At 33.9% G+C, this 21,832-nt stretch overlaps 1 protein-coding gene across 1 annotated transcript in view; it reads left to right on the forward strand.

Moving 5' to 3' along the window:
* LOC148301138 (oxysterol-binding protein-related protein 1-like) overlaps positions 1 to 21,832 on the forward strand; it is a 58,274-nt gene that overhangs the window by 30,963 nt on the left and 5,479 nt on the right. The window contains exons 3-7 of the mRNA XM_088273776.1: positions 16,328 to 16,548; positions 17,952 to 18,210; positions 18,882 to 19,088; positions 19,789 to 20,020; positions 20,940 to 21,068. Coding sequence (XP_088129902.1) covers positions 16,328 to 16,548; positions 17,952 to 18,210; positions 18,882 to 19,088; positions 19,789 to 20,020; positions 20,940 to 21,068 — 1,048 coding nt within the window. The remainder of the gene's footprint in view (positions 1 to 16,327; positions 16,549 to 17,951; positions 18,211 to 18,881; positions 19,089 to 19,788; positions 20,021 to 20,939; positions 21,069 to 21,832) is intronic.

Below are 21,832 nucleotides of genomic sequence, written 5' to 3' on the forward strand. Positions count from 1 at the left end.
GGGCTGGTTAAATGATCACTTTACACGTGTGTAACATTCACCATTCTACAGTAGTGTAACTAACTAACTAACTAACCATCACGCCGCTTCCCCGCAGGGGTAGGCAGAGAGAATAGAGCGCCACACCACTCTGTCCTTGCAAACATCCTTCGCCTCTTCCACGTTCATGCATCTCCTCATACATACCCGCCGATTGTTACGACTCCTAACCTAACCACTTTCAAGTATTTGGCATACCTGATCGTGCCATGTTTTTCTCGGTCTTCCTCTGCTTCTTTTCCCGCTAACATTCGCCTCATAAATTTGTTTTACCGTTCTTTCCTCACTCATTCGTTCTACATGTCCAAACCATCTCAACACACTTTTCTTAATTTTATCGATAATGCTTATCTCAGCTTTGCATTCCTTCCTTATTTCACTATTCGTACATCTATCATACATCGTTTTGTCGCACATTTTTCTGAGAGATCGCATTTCGACTGCATTCACTACAGTAGTGTGATAGGCAATAATTGGTAGAATGGTGAATTTACACGTGAGTAAAGTGGTCATGTGTGTGTATTTTATACAATAAAGTGAAATAATAAAGTGACTACTCTGATCAATATTTAATTCCACAGCGAGTCTATTTTTCGGAATCTCTAAATTCAGTCCACTGCTTCTCAAACTTATGTGAACCTTTTTTAATGATATAATGTAGGGTTTTCCCGCATATAATGCCTAAGGTAGGCACTTCATCAGTTAGGGTAAACATTGTTGTTTGTTTTGCTAGCATTTATCAGCGGAAGCCATATGCTGCAAATCTTGTTACGGGAAATGTATCTCATCCCCCTTAACTGTAACCGCCCTTAATAACAACGCTAATAAATAAATTTCCTCTTGTTTTTTCATTAAAAATCCCTGTTTAAATCCCCAGTTTATGCTTTATATATTTGCAAATGGTTTTTTTTTCGTTCAAAAGGTTTTATTTCGCATGAATAGATAAATCGCAACAGAATTTTCTTTAAACCGAAAATAAATTTAACGTGATTTACTTTTGTTGCTTAAAACACCGTGTTATTTTAAAAAATCTTTTTTATTTTCGAAACAAATATATGGTTTTGAAAAGAAAAGTGTTATATTAAAAGATAAAGAATTTTTGAAGAAAAAAACTCCATATATAAATAAATATGAATATTCTTTAAAAAAAAATTAAAATATATATTCCAAAAAAAAATGCGTGGAGTCACGTCTGGCCCGTCGCGCGGCCATTCGATTAATGTATTGGATATTTGCGAGTTCCCCCTTAACTACTCTTAAACTTTAATATAATAATATGTTATTTTACGCTTTTTTAAGAAATTTTGCCTTTGCCTACGCAAATAACAGTTTGAAAAAAATAGATTCGACATTTTACTACGAATAAGTAAAACTTATATTAAAAACTGTAATTTTAACTTTTTAGTAAAAGCTGGTAAAGTTTTGTAACAACCGCCTTAAATTTTACGTCAGAAGAAATCTTTGAATAAGTATCAACAAACGTACTTTTGACGTTTTTATAAACTTTATCATTCTTACTTTATATTTGTGTATTTAAAAAAGAAGAAATGGAATGACATAATTTAATAAAATAAACCTCTCCGCTAGAATTTTATATATCTACACATTTTTATTTATCAAATTGTGTCCTTGACAAATTTTATCAATACTTTATCGAAGCTGTATTTCTGAAATTGTGGAATCATTGAGAAACATCCTTGAAAGAGTTTTATTAAAAATATTTTATTTCAAGTTATTTGATTTTTTGTTAGTATCCCAATTTTGTTCTATAGTTTTTGTGTTAATAAAAAAGATTTTTTTCTAAATGGTGTACCCGCAAATATACAATTCAGTACATGAGCCACACGTGTGTCTGCGCACATTTTTTTGGAATAAACAATATATTGAAAAAAATTTTTTTTTCATATATATATTATATAACTCCTTACCTTTCAATAACTCTTTTCTTCTCAAAACCATGTTTATTTCATGGAAAAACTAATTTTTCAAAACGAAAACGGTGTTTGAAGCAATAAATTTAATAACATTAACTGTCCCTAGGTTTAAAGAACATTAAGTTGCGGGCTATCGATTATCCCGCCTTAATATAAAACTTAGATATACCAAAATAAGGTTTATTTTCATTATATAAAATTGATTTTTTTCTATCTGAAAATATTGTTCAAAAGAAAAACCTATTTGACCATTTTGAAATAAATTTATGCTGTCAAATCGATGCGGTGATGGTTTATTCCTTAAATTTAATAATATCCAACCAAAATCAAATAAGGAGACCTTCACATTCTGAATGTCACCCCAAGGGCGTTTCCTTCCCCATCCATTATTCCACCTCGATACCCGTATCCTAAAATGCTTCTAGCAAATTGACTATTTGAAATTTTAAACAAATCCCATCACAGCTTGGATTAAACACTTTATTCTACTTCACCCCAAGTCAGCTTTAAATTATCGTCATTTATTACTTACTCACACTTTCAGTTTTGTTAATGTTTTTTTTATTTATTTATTTTTTTTATTTGTAAACATTTATTTAAATCACAATTTATACATATTCAGAACTTTTTTGCAGAGACCCACCAAGCCACCTTGTGTGTCTTGTCGGTGGAATTCTTTATTATTACATTTCTATTGTTTTTAACGATTTTTACCTAATATAGACACAAAAAAAGAGAAAAATTAATAATATAAACATTTTACAATTTTCATAAAATTAACTCTTGATCATTTACCCATCCTTATCCTTTATTTTGCCTTCGTTTCATGTTTTATTTTGACCTCTAACATCCGTCGGCAATAAATTGAAAATGTTCGGAACGATATATTGCAGTGTTCGACTCCCATATTTATTGTTAATTCTATGGACTGTCAAACCTTCGTTGTGTGTAAATCGTGTATCATGGTTGTGTACTAAAGGATTTCGATATTTTTGTCCAGTTTGTTGTTCAACGATGATACTCATCCACAATATTCCACGTACCGGCAGTAATTATCACAGAATTGAAAAAGGGTTAAATAAACATCATTTCTAACTAAACTAACCAACTAACCATCACGCCGCTTCTCCGCAGGGGTAGACAGGGGAGAATGGAATGCCACACCAATCTGTCTTTGTGAACAATGTTCTTTGTTCATGCATCTCCTCATACATACCCGCCGATTATTCCGACTCCTGACCTCATTCAAGTATTGGAAATATTTGATCATGCCAAGTTTTTCCCGGTCTTCCTCTACTTATATTGCCAACCACATTAGCCTCATATATTCGTTTTACTATTTTTTCTTCATTCATTCGATTCACTTGCCCAAACCATCTCAACAGACCTTTCTTAATTTGATCGATAATGCTTATCTCAGCCTTGCATTCATATTACCAAAAATATCAAAATTGAAATTACACATACATAAACTTGGATTTTATTTACTTTCTTGCCTTTCTTACAGTTTACTTACAGTGCACTTTCTATCGTGCATCGTTTATTAAATTTCAAAACTTTTTTTTTTAGCCAGAAGAAACAAAAATCCACCTTAAAACCTGTTAACTTTGTACATAATAAGCAAGCAAAATAATAAATGCAACTCCTTATCTAAAAAAAATATATCGTTATTTTATTGTCGGTTGTGGTCCCGTGGTTAGTGTCGCGGACTCTTAAGTCAGAGTTTCTCGGTTCTAACCCACTCTACCACAGTTTGATACCTATTTCTAATAATGAGCCGCTTAGGCTCACAGAAATAGTGTGAAATATAAATATTTGTGTAAATAATAAAAATATAAATATTAAACAAAAATTATATGTATTATTATATTTTATTTCTACATATCTTTGTTTTCTTTCGTAATTTTTCTTTGTCTCAGCTAAACTTAGGCGTTGTAACCGTAAAGTTGGGACACGATATATCGATTATTAAGGTCTTATTATCGTTTACTGAGTGTTCCACTTACTTTAATCTGCTACAGCTCCAACTTTTCTCCTTTCATTTTCCTTCACCGCCAATTTGAAATCACATTCCCTCGCGTGCAGAAAACCCGTGTTTCCACACATTATTACGTACTTAATAAGTTCACATTTCCTTTGACCCCTTCGCCATGATATTATGTCAACTTAAAAACGTTTTGCGCGATGAATTTTGTGATTTTACGGTGAACGCAAACATCGGGGAATTAATGTTTTTTTAGCCCGAGTAATTTCCTTAATGTACGCAACACCAACACAGATTCCTCTCCATCATTTAAAATTCCCTTTCACGGACATTTTCTCCGCGTTTTCTTCGCCGGGCTTGTTATTCTTTAAGAATAAACAGTTAAAAATAGCCATCCAAGTGAAAATTGAAGTTTGAAAACTTTTGCGAATTTTATTTCATCCATTTTTAATTAAAATTTTACTTGGTAAATAACCATTACTTAAAATCTATTGACATAAAATCTATTGTGACACGTATTTCAATGCATTCGGCATCATGTACCGTATGCGGTGTTTGATAATAATGTTGAATGCATCTAAACACGTGTCACAATATATTTTTTAATTGTGATTGTTATCGAGTAAAATTTAATTAATTAAATAAAATTAAATAATAATTTCATTAATTGATTCGGCAATCACTTTGTATTCATATCTATCCATTTTTAATTTCCTATTTTCTTGGCAAATACCAGTATTTCTAAAATCTATTGCGACACGTGTTTCGGTGCATTCAGCATCATTTTTAAACACCGTAAGCTAAGTCTAAATTTTAGTGTTGTCCAAAAATGGACAAACACATGTCTCAATAGATTTTAAGAAAACCCTATGTTTTTCGATGCATTCCGCATCATTTTCAAATACAGTGTTATCAAAACACGTGTCACAATTGATTTCAAGAAATAGTGATATTTACCAAGTAAAACTTTAATAAAAAATGGATAGACACTACGACGAAGTTACCGCAGTGTCAAATAATGAAATTAAAATTCCAGTTGATATCATCAGTATAATGTCCTACCTCATTTTTCATTTCCATCAGATACGATGAAAATAATATCCTTCGTTGAATTTGGGAAGTTTCGCAATCAGTCTCTCTCGGTGACAAACAAATCGACTATCCAACATTAAAGAAACAAAATGGGACCTTTGACATTTCCATTTTGCATTTAGCGTGGGACTGCTTAAACATTATCAACGTCTGGGCGATCCCAACAGGAGGGACCGCTTTGTGATATTGTATTCCAGAATATGTTTGTAGGGAGGCTTCATCGCTCGAGAGGAAAGCTAGGGGTGGGTGTGTCAGAAACACGATTAGATTTTCTGACACTTTTCTGAACACCAGGTTTTATTTCCTTCTTATAAGATTTATTTAGTTAGTGTGTTCTTGGCTGTGAGAAATCGACCTATTGTCCAATATGATTGGGATTTTAACACACTGCCTTTCGTTTAATCGATTTGAAATTTCACATACGAATGTATTTGTACACTTTTAAACATTAATACTTGGTCATAAAAATAATTTTTCCCAAGATAATCAACGTGACGTGCTCATAGATTTTCTTCCTTTCTTGTTTTATCTTTATTTTTTCTTTTAGTTATTATATTTACATAAATGTATATATTCTCCCCTTTTCCTCCCTCCCGTTCCACGGTTGTATATATGTGTATAAATATATATATATATATATATATATATATATATATATATATATATATATATATATATATATATATATATATATATATACATATATATACAATATATATGTATATATATATATATATATATATATATATATATATATATATATATATATATATATATATATATATATATACATATGTATACATATGTATATATATATATGTATATATATATATATATATATATATATATATATATATATATATATATATATATATATATATATATATATATCGCCGTAAAGCCGTAGCTGGATTTCAGATTCACTTGGACGTCAAGTAACTCGAAAAACCTTAAAATCATCTTAGAAACGACCAGTTAATTTAGTAAATACACTATTTCTTAAAATCTTTTTGTGACACTTGTTTCGATCCATTCCGTCATCATTTTCAAACACCGTATGTGAAGATAAGTTAAAATTAAAAAATGGATATTTTACCACAAAGTGACTGCTGAATCAATTAATGAAATCATGAATATTTTATCAAGCTGATTAAAAAAGGTTTAAAATCAGAAAATTTGTTTATAAAGTAAATCTTTTTCGTAGATTGTACTCGTACATCGTCGCACAGTCAATATTTTTTTAATGATTTTTTTATACTTTTATTGAAATTAAATATAATGTCCGCCTCCGTAGTGTAATGGTCAGCACGCTCGGCTACCGTTCTGGAGGTCCCGGGTTCGATTCCCAAGGGGGGTAAAATAAATATACGTGATTTTTTCACTGTCATATTTATTCAATATTACCCTGGACTGGTACCTGAAGCGGAGGGCTGATCACCTTTCCTTCATGTGTAAAAACGATCAAGATAACACTGCGTTTATATGACGCAGTGCCCTATGCACCATTGGGGTGCGAATAAGGGTTTACTACTTTATTGAAATTTGAATATTTGAGTAATTTATGGACCATCTCGCATAATTCATCCCTACTCCCCCTTGAGAGTCATGCTGTCAGGAGGAGGCTGCGGGCGTTGGGTCGATAGCGTCCAGAATGAAGGGTAAAAAGGTACCCGAGTCACAGATAGCCGGTTTTAAAATAGTAATGGAGGTTCGTAATTATAGGCTACTTAATTGTCGTGAAAATGGCATATTTAATATTAAATATCTTACAACATTTTGAGTGTGTCCAAATACTTGTTCACAAAATCTGGATTATCTCCAATTACAAATTATCTGGTCAAATTATAAGCTTAATAATAAAAATGAAAATGGTATTTTCTGGCGTTTCTCATGTGTGTGATTATAATCCAGGATTCGGACCTCTCATACTAATATAAGAGTTTCTGCTTAGTAAAAAGCTTCTTTACATCTCACCAATAGATGTCTCTAGTGAAGTTCTAGTGATTCAAGAACAAGGTTTCTACATTGGTTCATATATATAGAACTTCCAAGAATTTGAGTAGTGTGGTTGTCAATAATGGGTAGATTTGGTGAATGTTACACGTGTGTAAAGTGATCACTTAAACCAGCCTATGACGGTCGTCAGCCCCGTAAATGCCCAGACTTCCATATTCTTCTTCATCTTTGATGAGATGTCAAAAAATAACACTGTAGCATTCACCATTCTACCCATGATTGATAATCACACTACTCAATTTTATTGTTGTTTTTTAACAGTATTAAAAAAAACTATACCGTCTGCCTTTAGCACCCTTCGACGATGTTTGGGATCGCATTTCGGCTACTATTATCACGGCTGATGTATGAAATGTTAGTTAAGTCATAATATTTCCAATGTTTTTTTTTATCGTTAGACTCCGAATAAATATTGAATACTATATTATTTTTGGACATCTCATCAAAGGTGAAGAAGAATATAAAAGTCTGGGCATTTACGGGGCTGACGACCGTCAAAGGCTGGTTAAAGTGATTACTTTACACACGTGTAACATTCACCAATCCTCTCCATTATTGACAACTACACTACTTAAATTCTTGGAAGTTCTATATATTTCAACCAATTTTGAAACATTATTCTTGAATCACTAGAACTTCACTAGAGACATCTATTGGTGAGATGAAAAGAAGCTTTTTATTGAGCAGAAACTCTTTTATTAGTATGTGAGGTCCGAATCCTGAATTATAATCACACACATGAGAAACGCCAGAAAATATCATTTTCATTTTTATTATTTTAGCCTATAATTTGACCAGATAATCTATTTACAACATTTTGAGTGTGTCCAAATATTTGTTCACAAAATCTGGATTATCTCCAATTACAGGAGTTATTTTCATATAATTTTTTGACATCTCATCAAAGATGAAGCAGAATATAGAAGTCTGGGCATTTACGGGGCTGACGACCGTCATAGGCTGGTTTCAGTGATCACTTCACACACGTGTAACACTCACCAATTCTGAACTCCTATTAAATACTATACTGAAAAAGGATTCAAAAGTATGGGGACTATTGCCTTATATTCTAAAAAAAAACAAAATAGTCGCCTTTATTTTTCTCACGGTCCCTAATGTATTACCATCTGTTTGCGTATTATTAAAATGGCCGCCGGATGTACCTTTTCCGTGTACGACGCTCGCCTCCAACTTGTTTACACCTTTTTATTTTCCATCTTGAATGGAAGGCACTCGAGTTACCCTGGGAAATAAATTCTCCCTCGATGTCATAATTTAGTTACCCCTTCCTTGTTCCGAATTCTAAAGTTTCTACGTTTTATCGTCTAGTTGGAAAACACACTTATCTTAAGCCTAGTTTACATTGCTTAATTTGTTGGAGTTTCCAAGCCATTTTCTCGTTTGAAAACACACGTATCTTAAGCCTAGTTCACATTGCTAAATTGTTAGTGGAGAGAAAGTAAAAAAGTACCATTACGTTACTATGTTAGTATAATGTAAACAGTCAATGCAACGAACACTTAAGCTAGTACAAAGGATTGTATTTACTAGCATTTGCTAGTATTTACTAGTATTTGCTAGTATTTACAAAGTAAAATATTAATTAAAAATATATTATGACACGTGTTTTGAATCGAACAAAGATGAATAAATCTTTGATAAATCTGTAATGAATCTCGACATAAATGAAGAAGAATATGGAAATCTGGGTATTTACAGTGATACTAGTTACACCAGTCTGATGGAACCCGGTTACTGGTCAAACAAAATAAAAGTGGTAAAAACTGTATAGCTGTTGTTTTATTATATTCAAAAGATATATTAAAAAAAATAACAAAAATAATTTTAACAGTTTTATAGATATTGATTATATGGTGACCATGTCATATTTCTTCAATTGATTCGGCAGTCACTTTGTGGTAATATCTATCCAATTTTAATTTAAGTTTTACTTGGTAAATACATATATTTCTTAAAATCCATTGTGACACGTGTTTCGATGCATTCCGCATCATTTTCAAACATCGTTCGGTGCAAAAATGTCATATTTCTACCTATTACTTTTTTTCCCTCAGTCTTCTACGATTATTTCCTAAATATCTTATATTTTTTTGTCTCTTCTGTATTATTTTTTATATTCATTACTTTATATTGCTGGGGAACAAAGATCGAGTTAACGATTAAAGATAACACATTCCATCTCTCACTATGTTTTGATTTATATGTAATATTCTTCTCACTCGTCTTCCTCGTGATTTTTCTCTTTGTATCTTCGTTAGTTGACATTATAGGAAAAATTACTCAACCAAAATTGGTAAATTTGGTAGTTTGGAGAAAATATGTGTTAGTCTCTTTTACTATTAGTAGATTTCGATCTACCAGTGTAAACTAGGCTTCACACCCGCTCACCTCTTAGGTCTCGTTTATTTATTACTCCTCTCTCGTTCGCCCAATATTTGTTCTAGCATGCATAATATTTGTTACACGTAAACGTCACGGCAGAATAATTAAATTTACACCAAATTTGAGCGGATGAGATTTTCAAGGAAATATGTAAATAGGCTACATTTTATTATTTTTGTAGCGTGTTATGGAAATTGTTATATCAAAATTCAATATTTTTATTACGCTGGTTGCCTTTTTTTTTCAAATATATAGTTGCAAATTACTTTTACAATTTATTACCGATTTGCACGTGCTTCGTTGCTGTACCCGTCGAAATTAATCGAAATCAATTAATCAAAATATACAGTAAAAACGTGCGTTATTTATTATTTAAATTCGGACGCAATTATTCTTCGAGTGTAAATATGTTTTATAAGGGTTTTCAATAATTATTTACAGTATTTGCTATAATCATTCATCAATAAAACTCTTATATTAATTGCGTCCGTTTTTCCCCATTTATCGATATTTCATTTTTGGTATTTGCGATTAATCTCTGTTCATTGAAATCTACGCCGTATTCCATTATTCCAACTTCTATTTTATAATATTTTTCTATTTTATAGATTCGATTTGTCTTTATTTATTACAATCCAAAATACGAACAATTTCATTTTGCAAAATCCGGTTAACGAATGTCTCCAGTTGCCCTCTTCCAATTCGAAATAGGGTACGTAAACTTCACAGTAATAGTATCGGAGACGTAACAGAGGTTTCAAGTTTAGCCGACTCTGACTCTTGCCGTTGAAACAACTAATGCAATACCCATTGAGGTACCTATTTGGAGTTATAATATGTAATGAATTGTCTTTACATGTTATAACTCCTAATACCAGATTTTTTATACTACATTATTTGCCAATAAAAAAAATAACTGCAAATTGTCTACTACAATATAAATATTAGTCTGGGTATTTATGATGAATTTTTCAAGCCTACTTTTAAACATCCTAAAAACAAGCCGCTAAAATAGAGGTTCTTCGGATTATTCCCTGAAAGAAAGAAAAAAAGGCATTGAAATTCTTAATTCCATTATTTCATGCGTCATATGTATGTAAATTACATGCGTATTAGTAAACCATCAATAAATTTATCCTTTTTAATTATACGAAAAACGTCATTTGGCAAACTTTGTAGAACCACGATAATTTATTTACTAAATTTTCACGTATGTTCCCTCTTACACTCTTGCTGCTTCATTGTATAAGCCGAGCTTGTCCCTACTTTATGGCTGAAATTAACATTCAAATAATAAAAGGTATCCAATTTTCACGGCGCACATAGAAATTTAATCCAATTTCGCGTTTAACCTTGCTGTAGGGGTGCTATTTATCTTATAATACCACCCACATTTCGCATTCAGCCTTCTCGATAGTATTCCCAAATACGACCTCGTTCCGGTAGTACGTTTTCCCGATATTTTACTCAGTAACAATCGGTTTGTTCTCTAAATTATTTTCTCCAATCTCGCGTGTTGTCCCCTTCTATTATGTTAACTCAACTACGAACTACAATCGTATAGAATAGCATCTACAGAGTGACAATCCAGTAAGCGTTTTCCATTCTCCTAGTACCGCCGGATGGGGTGAATAGAAATGGATTTTACCAAATAATAAATATAATAAAAACACCACAATTTTTTAATCTTTTTTAATGTTAAATCTTGTGATAAAATCATCTAGTCAGTTGATTTTTAAGCGAATGATTGAACGATAGAAATGTCTGTGTAAAACGAAATTTTATTGGATTTGTACTGCCCATAACTCGTTTAAAAATGCATTCTTATAATTGTTATTTTCCGCTTAGTAAAGAAAAATATTTTGACTTGGAGTTTGTTTAAACATTTTTTTCTGTAAAAAATAATTTCAAAGTATTTGTTCCTTCTCCATAACAAATGTCTGATCACACGGGTGCAATTTACCAGTGCTAAAATATTTAATTATATATTTTTTCAAACATTAAAAAAATCCATGATGAAAAAACCGTTTTGTTTTACTTCAATTTTGAAATGAAAAAAATCTTTTCCATTCACCCCTGTCAGGAATGCAATTAGTATGTTTCTATTCACTCGTCAACCCTTAAAATTGAATCGATAATTTACTAAACCCAGTGATTTTTTAAATAAGGATACTGAAGGATAACACCCCTGAACTGCTATAGAAACTGTGCTAAAATGAACGGTAAGATTATTGCAATTTTTTTAGAAAAAACACTAATTTGTCGAAAATACTCATCCAAAGGTGCTGTTTAATCGAATTTAAAATATTATCTTTATATAAATATTACTCCTACATTAATTTAACTTTGTATAAATATTACCCCTTATTTTAAAGGATCCGTAAACATAATTTTTATTTATAAAAAAAAAACTTTTGTTTTCGCGCTTATAATGTCCACTAAATTTGAAATTTAACGGAATTTTTTGCAAAAAAAGTGTTCATCATTATAAGAAAAGATCTCAGCACTAAAACGGTTTGTTCTCGTAAGTAAGCACCATTTTATTATCTTCTCTTTTCAAATAAAGTTTGTGCCGTTTAGTTTACATGTAAAGAAAATCCGCTTTCGTGTCTAGAATTTGTAATGCCTCTTTTATTGTTTTATTTTTATTTTTCGTCCAACTTTTGTTTCCCTGTGTCGCGTTTCCTGTATTTTGTCGGCGTATTGCAAACCTCAACAGCACATTACATATAGCTTACAGTACCGCACATAATGGGTTAACTTTTATATGCAGACCGTGCCCTGCCAAAATATTACGACTATACAAAGTATCTGCACATTTAAAAAATATAATATGCTAGTACCTGATGACCACTAATTTTCGTTGTATTGAGATAGTAAAATGATGTTTTTTCATCGAATCGGTAGATGGTAAATAAATGGAAATAAATCAATTGTCACACTTCTTTTAAAACAATTATTATGGTTAATAGTTTTTTACGTATTAGCACTATTACATTTCATAGTTCGACATACATAATTTTGACATAAACTCTGATAAAATAAACGTTTAGTCATACATATAGTGACGTAAATATTGATTCACCTAATAGAAAAGCAAATTCGTGAAATATTCCTCAGGTAAGTACTGATATTGATTGTCATTAACCCCGTTTTCTTTAACGAAGGCGGTTGCGTTCGCTTTGGGATTTTTAACGTCTTTTAAGCGGTTTTTTGAGCCCCGCTAATCAACTTGTGAATATAATGATTTTAACTTGTTAAGAGTAGGATACAGGGGATGCTTGATTTGTTTTTTTTTGTATGATTTTTCGTTATAATTTTAACAGGGTTTGTGAATACGCGATTGATAATAATAATTTATTTAATGACTTTCAATCTGTGAGATTTATATCCGATATGTTTTTTCTGAAACCACTCAAATGTGAGCCAAGCTTAACATCGCAGTTAGCGTAAAAATATAATTTCATTGATTCAGCAGTCACTTTGTGGTAAAATCTATCCATTTTTAATTAATGCTTTACTTAGTAAATACCACTTTTTTTAATCTACTGTGACACGTGTTTCGGTGCATTCCGCGTCATTTTTATATATACGGTGTTTGAAAATGATGCGGGATGCATCGAAACACTCGTCACAGTAGATTTTAAGAAATAGTGGTATTTACTAAGTAAAACATTAATGAAAAATAAAAAAAATGATGTCGAGCCACATTTGACACAGGAGTGGTAAGGATTCATTTCTAACGAAAAGAGCGTGTTCAAATCGAATTTCCTATAGCCGGAGGCGATTTTAATATTGTAATGTGTATAAATATATACAATACGAGTTCATTAGTGGCCGAGATGCGACCTAATTTAAAGGGACGCCAACGCGACCGTTGAAATTTTCGAAATTATTTCGAAACTCGAGAAAACCTACCCGCTGATTGTCCAAGTCGCATAAATCGGCTTGTGGATCAACGTGATATTTTAACAAAAGAAACTTTTTTATTATATTTATATAATAAAGTTTCCATTAACGCTTTGTCTGTGATATTATCCGGTGACCTGTTAACCTTTTTTTAGCCAACTCTAAAAGACAGGGAAAACAATAAAACTAGACTGGTGGAAAATTGACCAAGGACGGAATTACAACGAAAAGTTGACGAATCAACTACATAGTATAGATAAATTTGATTTTTTTTCTAGATTTTGTTTCTAAACAGATTTTTAAAAAAAAACGTCGGAAACTGAGTGATACTAAAAATAAAAATAATTATTTTATTTTTTCACATTTTGGGAATCGAACCCGGGATCTCCAGAACGGTAGCCGAGCATACTGACCATTACACTACGGAGGCTGATCACTTTACACACGTACAACATTCACCATTCTACCCATGATTGACAATCACACTACTCAAATTTTTGGAACTCCTACATATATCATCAATCTCATGACATGAGTTTACCACAGCCATCTATGCTAGATTGAGAAAGCTTTTATTCAGCAGAGACCACTTTATTTGGATGGATGCAAGATCTGAACTCCGGATTATTTTTACATACTGAAAACGCCTGAAAACGTGAGTTTCAATTTGATTCCAGAAGATGACAAGGTGCTTGTCGAAACCACTTTAAAATATCAAACATAAATGTGGTTTAAAACAATGTTGGAATTTTATTTTATTTTGTCTTTCATGAAATGTTTTATTTTATTTTTGAAAGCGGCCGTTTTTATTCATCGAACTAATATTCACTTCAATGCACACGACTTTTTCGATGAAGTCTGAATTAAAATATTTTGCGCCAAAAATGTTCAATGGCATGGATTTTATGACGGGTCGATCAATCATTATTGTAACCTTTCCAGTGTTGCCAGTGGTCCGAATCGCTGTTTCGCTAATTGAATTATAAAAAGCGTGTTCTATTTTGTATATTATGAATGAAGTTCTTACAGTAGGTACACTATAAAGCTTTCAAAACTTCAATAATCATAAGTATTTTCCCGGCAAACTCTTAGCTAAAGTAAATTGGATCACATTGAAAGCCACTTAAACTGCGCTTCATTAAAAAATAATTACATTCCGTTCATTAAAAAGTTTATCTAGTGTCATAGCTTGTATTCTTGCCGTAGTTTCATTTTGGTCGTATTTTCTTTTTATAAAATCTATATATATCACATATCGGATTATCGTCACGCGAGAGGTCATAATATGTAATTGGTTTTCAAGGAAATTTACATTTCAACAAAATGCTCCATAAAAATGTACAGGTGTAACGTAGGTTCAAAGCCTTCATTTTTAGGTCAACGTACATATTTTTAGGTCACAGTGTTATACTTATCTTTATAAATGAATATCCTAAATTAAGTACTTACATAGGTAAGTTAAGTTAATATTAACTGAACTGATAGCAGTTCAGTTAAGTACCGAAAAGTTCTGTTTGCAATGGTGAAAAGAGATATTTCTTTATTTATTTCATCATATACATGATTACAAATTACAAAAATGTGCCTTCACTAAATTTAAATAAATAAAAACCTAAAATCAGCTCACCCATACCTCGCTATACGGCATTTCGCTATAACGGCCCTCTTCAATTAAGGCACGTTTTCGATTTACGGCCTAAAATGTTTCGCTATAACGGCAAAAAAAACTTTTTCTCGATGTTGATATACACGTATATCGACAACGAAAAAAAGTTTTTTTTTTTAATTTATTTTTTTGTATATCGATATGCATCGGCTGTCCAAACTTAAAACACAGTTAGGGACATTTTTTTTGTAGTACGTTTTATTTTGCATTTTTGGACTAAGTAGAATCTACTTAGTCCATAAATGCAAAGAAAACGTACTACAAAAAAAATGTCCCTTACTGTGTTTTGACTTTGGACAGCCGACATGTATCTACATTTTTTTCATACCATTTCTTCATCGTCTTCAGATTAAAGCCAATTAAAAAATGCACATAAGTACACATATTTTACGTAACATGAAGTTGTTTCATTTTCGTTTAAAGATTATTGTTGGTTTTTGGAGTCTGTTATTATTTTATGTACAAATGTACTTGTTATGTATGTATTTTTTTATTTTAATTTAACAAAAAGATAAAATGCATTTTGAATGTTAAACCATGTTACATATTTAACAAATTAGTATGAATTTGTACTAGAATAATTAATTCCTCATACGGCTTTTCGCTTTGCGGCCAAGTTTCGTGGAACGTATCTAGGCCGTAAAGCGAGGTATGGGTGTATAGGTAAAAAAAGAGCATGGGAGCTTTCATTTGCCACAAATCGTCCGCCTCCGTGGTGTAATGGTTAGCGTATTTAGCTACCTTGCTGGATGTCCCGGGTTCGATTCCCAGAAAGGGGAGGGGTTGGTGAAAATAAATATTAGTGATTTTACGCTCTTATATTTATTTAATATTACCCTGGACTGTTCCTGAAGCACAGGATTGATCACCTTGCCTTCATATAAGTAACAATCTAGACAACACTGCGTCAATACGACGCAGTGCCCTATGCACCATTGGGTGCGGAAGAGGGTTAGAAGAAAGAATATTTCTTACTAAAATTTAAGAAAAAGTATATAAGTTGGGGAAAATGTATCCATGTCAATGTAGCGAGTGTTTTTGCCTAGACTTTTCACTCACAAATTACATGAAATTATAGTAACTTTAAACGTACAGAGTAAATCCACTCATGAGTAGGCATAGGCTATAAAACTTATGAAGTCGAAGCCTGAGTAGGGACATGATAAGCGGTGTTTTGCCCAAGCCGTAGCTAGATTTCAGTCACTTGGACGTTAGGTAATTCAAACAAATCCACGTTAATGTTATTATAAAAAGAATTGTTTATTGATTGAGTGTCGTTTGCAGGAGCTCGCTGCCGGTGCCCATGTTCAGCCGCAACGACTTCTCGCTGTGGTCAGTGCTGAAGAACTGCATCGGCAAGGAGCTCAGCAAGATCACCATGCCCGTCGTGTTCAACGAGCCCCTCTCCTTCCTGCAGCGCATGCTGGAGTACCTCGAGTACGCCAAGCTGCTGCGCCTCGCCGCCGAGCAGGAGGACCCCGTCATGCGCATGCGCTACATCGCCGGTACGCTCCCTTCCACTCTTTGTGTAGCGCATATCATAGTCATAGTTTTATTTTTTTAAATTATGATTTTATGTTATAAGACTATTTGTTTCTCTATTAGTGTATTCATTTGTGTATTTTTTTTTATATTAGATACTGTATATATGTATTATATGTATTATCTTAAAGGCTTCAGCTGTTCAATAAATAAATAAATACAGGAGAAAGTGACCAATTGCATTTTTTTTACAAAACCGTGATCAATGACTATTTGATATCTTACTAGCTTAATAATGCCCTGAAAAAATTCCCAAAGGATTTTAATCTTGGAAGTGTAATATATTGATTTGTTAAAAATGACTAACTGCATTGATGTTTATTTTCTTGCGAATCAAAAGTGACTTCAATGGGCCTTCCTGAACATTTTACGTTTTGGTAGTTAGTCACTTTCTCCTCTACGACTACGATATATCGCTCACTCCTTTCAACTACGTCATAAATCAAAAATCGTCGTCAATTTTCAGTTGTGCGTGTTTTCAGAATGCCCAGAAAATGTACTATGTCCCAGCAAAAGAGGCATATTTTTTACTTAATATTTACCCGCTACAGGGCAGAAAGTGTTGTTTTTGCATTTTGAAGAAAAGGTATTGTTTGATTAATTTTTTTAATAAGATAAATATTTTTCAAATGTAGAAAAAACCTTCAGGTTTTACCTAAAAAGATCTGTTACACAGTAAAAAGTTCATAAAGTGGCTTGATATTTATTTATTTTTAACCTTAAAACGTTCTCCTGAAAAATCTAGTTTTTTGATTTATGACGTTCTTGAAAGGAGTGAGCAATATTTACTTCTTCTTCTGTTTGTGGCATGTCAGGTCCCCTTGACGTTGACTATCACTAAAAAGTAAAAAGCAATATCTCTTACCGGAGGTTGGGCATAGCCAGGGCTATTCGGACTCTAGTCACTGCGCCCCAAAACGAGTGTCCGATACTCTTTTCAAATCAGCTACAGAATATTCTCAAGATGGTCATCTTAATTTATTCGCCAGTCACTTTGTGGAAACATCTATCCATTTTTAATTTAAGTTTACTCGGTAAATACCTCTATTTCTTAAAATCTATTGTGACACGTGTTTCAATGCATTCTGCATATTTTTTGTTTGTTTGAGATTGATGCGGAATGCATCAAAACATGTGTCACGATCGATTTAAATAAATAGGTGGTATTTACCAGGTGAAATTTTAATGAAAGCTTTTTATATAATTGTAAAAATTATAATCTGCCAAATTATAATTTGAGTCATTGGTTTCAAAGAGCAAAGTGCATCGTAGTCTTGAATTTGCATGACCATTATTGATGCCGTTCCGTTCCACACATTAAACTTTATCTCGGATCATGCTAGGTTTTGTTTTAATTTCTTTGCAGGATTTGCGGTGAGTGCGCTGGCCTCGAACCGCGAGCGCCTCGGCAAGCCGTTCAACCCGCTCCTAGGGGAGACGTACGAGCTGCAGCGGCCCGAGTTCCGCGCCGTGGCAGAGCAGGTGTCCCACCACCCGCCCGTGTCGGCCTTCCACGCCGACAGCCCGCACTTCATCTTCCACGGCTACGTGCACCCCAAGCTGCGCTTCTGGGGCAAGAGCGTCGAGATACAACCTAAAGGACAAGTCACCGTGGAGCTCCCGAGGTACGTCAACAGGAACTGTGCTACTGTTACAAATAGCTTTTTACTTTGAAATATAACTTACACAGTAAATTTTTGTATTTATGGCAATGCGATATCACCTTTTTCCAGTTTACTTCTTCAGTCACCAATGCACTCATTCTGAGATTTTGTGTGATTCTAATAACAATTAAACAGATGCATACTTTGTATCCTAGGCTCTACTTTTTCTAACTGCCTCATGACACCATTATCAAACGTGTTTGTTTTACTTTTAGCAAATTTTTGTCATTAACTGTTTTAGATTAGACTTAAGTTTTCTACTAATTTTTCCACATTTATTTTATTTGACCAGTGACCGGATTTCGTCGTTACCGACATCATCAAACTTTTGCTTTCACTCTGGTAAATAAACTGTAATGATCAGTGGTAATCACAGGGCAATAAAAAATAATTTATTGATTAACTGAATAATTAATTATCAAATAAAATAAATGTGTAAAACGCTTTATAGGTTATGTATGGTATCCATTTTTAGTCGTTTGTGTTTATTGTCATTACTGGACTCTGTGTCAGGGACATGAGACTTATCCCAGATATATATTCTACATCTATTACACCCTCCATCTTCCTACTCCTTGCCTTTCCTCCGCTAAAGTCTCGATTACTTGAGTTACTTCTATTTCCCCGGGCAGGTGGGGAGAGGCGTACACGTGGAGTAACGTGAACTGCTGCGTGCACAACATCATCGTGGGCCGCCTGTGGATGGAGCAGTACGGCTCCATGGAGGTGGTGTGCCACTCCCGCGGCGCCCCGGGCCTGCGCGCCCAGCTCTCCTTCAAACCCGCCGGCTGGGCCTCCAAAGACCTGCACCGGGTCGAAGGCTTCATCTTCGATCACAAGTGAGCACTAACTGAATTTATTCATTAATATTCAACCATATCCTATGTGGAGCATATAAGTCCACAAACTGTCTTCCTTTTCTCTCGACCGCCAGTTTCCTTGCATCCTCTCAAGTGAAGTCCTTGTCCCAAAGTTCAGACAAGAACTGCCGACGAATTATCAGCAGTGGTTGTCCTGGGCGGCGTGAACCTGATGCCTTGTAAAAGAGGCAAGCTTGATGGCGGCTCTCGGGAGACATGCAGAGTACATAGTCAAACCAACTGAATCGCCCTTTTTTGACGACCGTTGTGACCAAGATTCGCTGCTTTATCTCTTCATTCCTTACAAAGTTAAACCACCGCATGCCTAAAATTCTTCGCAGACACCTATTCTCAAAGCTAATACACTGCTGCTCTGGGCCCTTGTAAGGTGCCATGTTTCACAGCCGTTTAAGAGAACAGGAGCGATGCAGGCATTATATAGGCGGCATTTGGTCTTCACGGCGTATAAAACCGATCGTGTACTTATCATGTTTGCACTGGTATTATGCATATTTGTCTTGTGCACACTTGCTTCACACTCGTCTAGTGTGCACTGATCTTATGCATACTTGTCTCAAGTAGACTTGTCATGTGCGCATTTGCACTTTACATGTGTTGACTTGGAACCTGTGAATTCCCACTCCTTGGCAGCTAACGTTTGATTGTTTACAATTCCCAGCAAGAAGAAGATCAACTTCCTGTACGGCAAGTGGACAGAGTTCATCAAGTGCTGCGATATGTCTTCCTACGAGGAGTGGAACCGGGAGCACAAGAAGGCCGAGGAGGGGGCGGGGGGCAGCGGGGAGGGGGGCCGCGCGGGAGGCGACTCCCCGGCACACACCCCGCGCCGCGTGCTCGCCAAGCTCAACTCTCTCAAGGTGGGGGCTTTCAAGTCCGTCTCGCTGCAGGAGGTAAGGCAACAGCACAATACCTATTTATTGTAAATAAATTTTAATTTTTTTTAACCACACCTAAGATGTCATACTGACACTACTACATATTTATAATCCTATGTGTTGGAATGTGTATTTGATTACGCATTTTAATGGATTTTTGCGTGAGGTTAGAAGGACCTGGCATGACATATAACGGTATGATCGATAATCCTGAAATTATCCGGAGCATTGGTCTGTATGATCCCTATAGTTTCCTAAGACAGTGTCGTCATAGATTGTTTCATATTCCTATATATTGGACCAACCTACCGAAGGTTCCTGTGGGAAGAGCTACCGCTATGCCGGATATTGATCTGTTCCTGAGGAGGTATTCCAAAGCTGGATTCTTCTACATCTTTAACAAGAGTGTTCTTGTTTACTTTATAATTTCTGTATTAATTTAAACGCTTCAAATTTAAGTTTGTAATGTATATGTTAATTTTAACTTAATAAATTGAATTTAAAAATTGTGTACGGGAAACGCTTAAAAACATCTCTTAAAAGTGTCAACATACTGTTGGTAGAGAGCGGGAGACACTTATAAGGATTCTATTCAAATACTTTTGGTAGAGCGCGAGAGATACCAAAAGTTGTACAGATCGACATAGGGCTTGTTATTTGTGATTTGTATACTGAGGGTCGGGCGGCAAACTATCTTAGCATAATTAGTATCAGAATTGATGAAAAAACCGCCCCCAAACAAAGTTTTAAATAAATTTTCTTACATCTAAACTAGCATTTCTAAGGAGTTGAGATGTTGGTAAGCAACCCCTAGTGCGAGCCATCATAAACTTACTCGATTCATTATAAATATTTATACATATTATCATTTAATAATAATCTCTGAGTTTCAAGTTTTACGATAAAACTGACATGGATTATCCCTCTTCTCTAGTCGGACGAACCCCCCATCCCTGAACCAGCAGACGGAGAGATCCCTAAGTCTGACAGCACGTACTCCCTGGATATACCCAACTCTACCACCTTGTGGGAGGCCACGCCGCGTCCTGATAACAGTAGTGAAGTAAGTCCATATTGCTCAGTAAATAGCGACGTATTTTATTAAAAAGGCCTAAAATTTTAATAAATCACAAATATGTACATTTTAAATGAACAATTACTAATTTGGTTAACATATATATCTTTAAATAATATTCACCAATCAAACTGTCTAAGAGTATGGGCATACATGGTCATCCGAATAAAACAATCCATGTTTCAAAGAGTATGCGTGTACATGAACAGCCGCGCTTATAACTAAAGCTTTGTGATTTATTTTTAAAATGGTACTTGTACTGCCATCTGTGTTTTTTTTTCAAACACTTAAACAGGTCTTCGGGTTATTTTTCTGTTTTACCCGTGATACTCAAAATGTTTTACTCAAAACAAAGATTGTGTGATGTCATTGTAATGATGTTGGCAAGAAAACCCATGATAATTTTTAACATAAATCATGTTTAATGGTTTAAATGTATTTTTTATTCAAGAAAATACGTGCTTTGACTATTACGTAAAATTATTTTTAAAAAATAATTAAATAACTCACTCCCCAGAACAGTTTTATCCGCAGAAACTCACTCCCAGACAGGTCAAACTTACATGTATTCAGACAATGCAGGAAGGTGACTCATAGGAATTGCTAAAAAAATTAAGCATACCATGGTATAATATATTTTTGTTTCTTATACCTGCTATTCACACCCAAGTATAGCACACAGGTAACTGCATCAGGACAACATGGCGTTATCTCAATAAGTGGAGAAAATTAGGTACTGTATGAGACCAAAA

The sequence above is a fragment of the Brachycentrus maculatus genome, unplaced genomic scaffold (assembly GCF_059751285.1).
Source record: "Brachycentrus maculatus isolate JH-2025_06_01 unplaced genomic scaffold, ASM5975128v1 h1tg000602l, whole genome shotgun sequence".
Classification (NCBI taxonomy): Eukaryota; Metazoa; Arthropoda; class Insecta; order Trichoptera; family Brachycentridae; genus Brachycentrus; species Brachycentrus maculatus.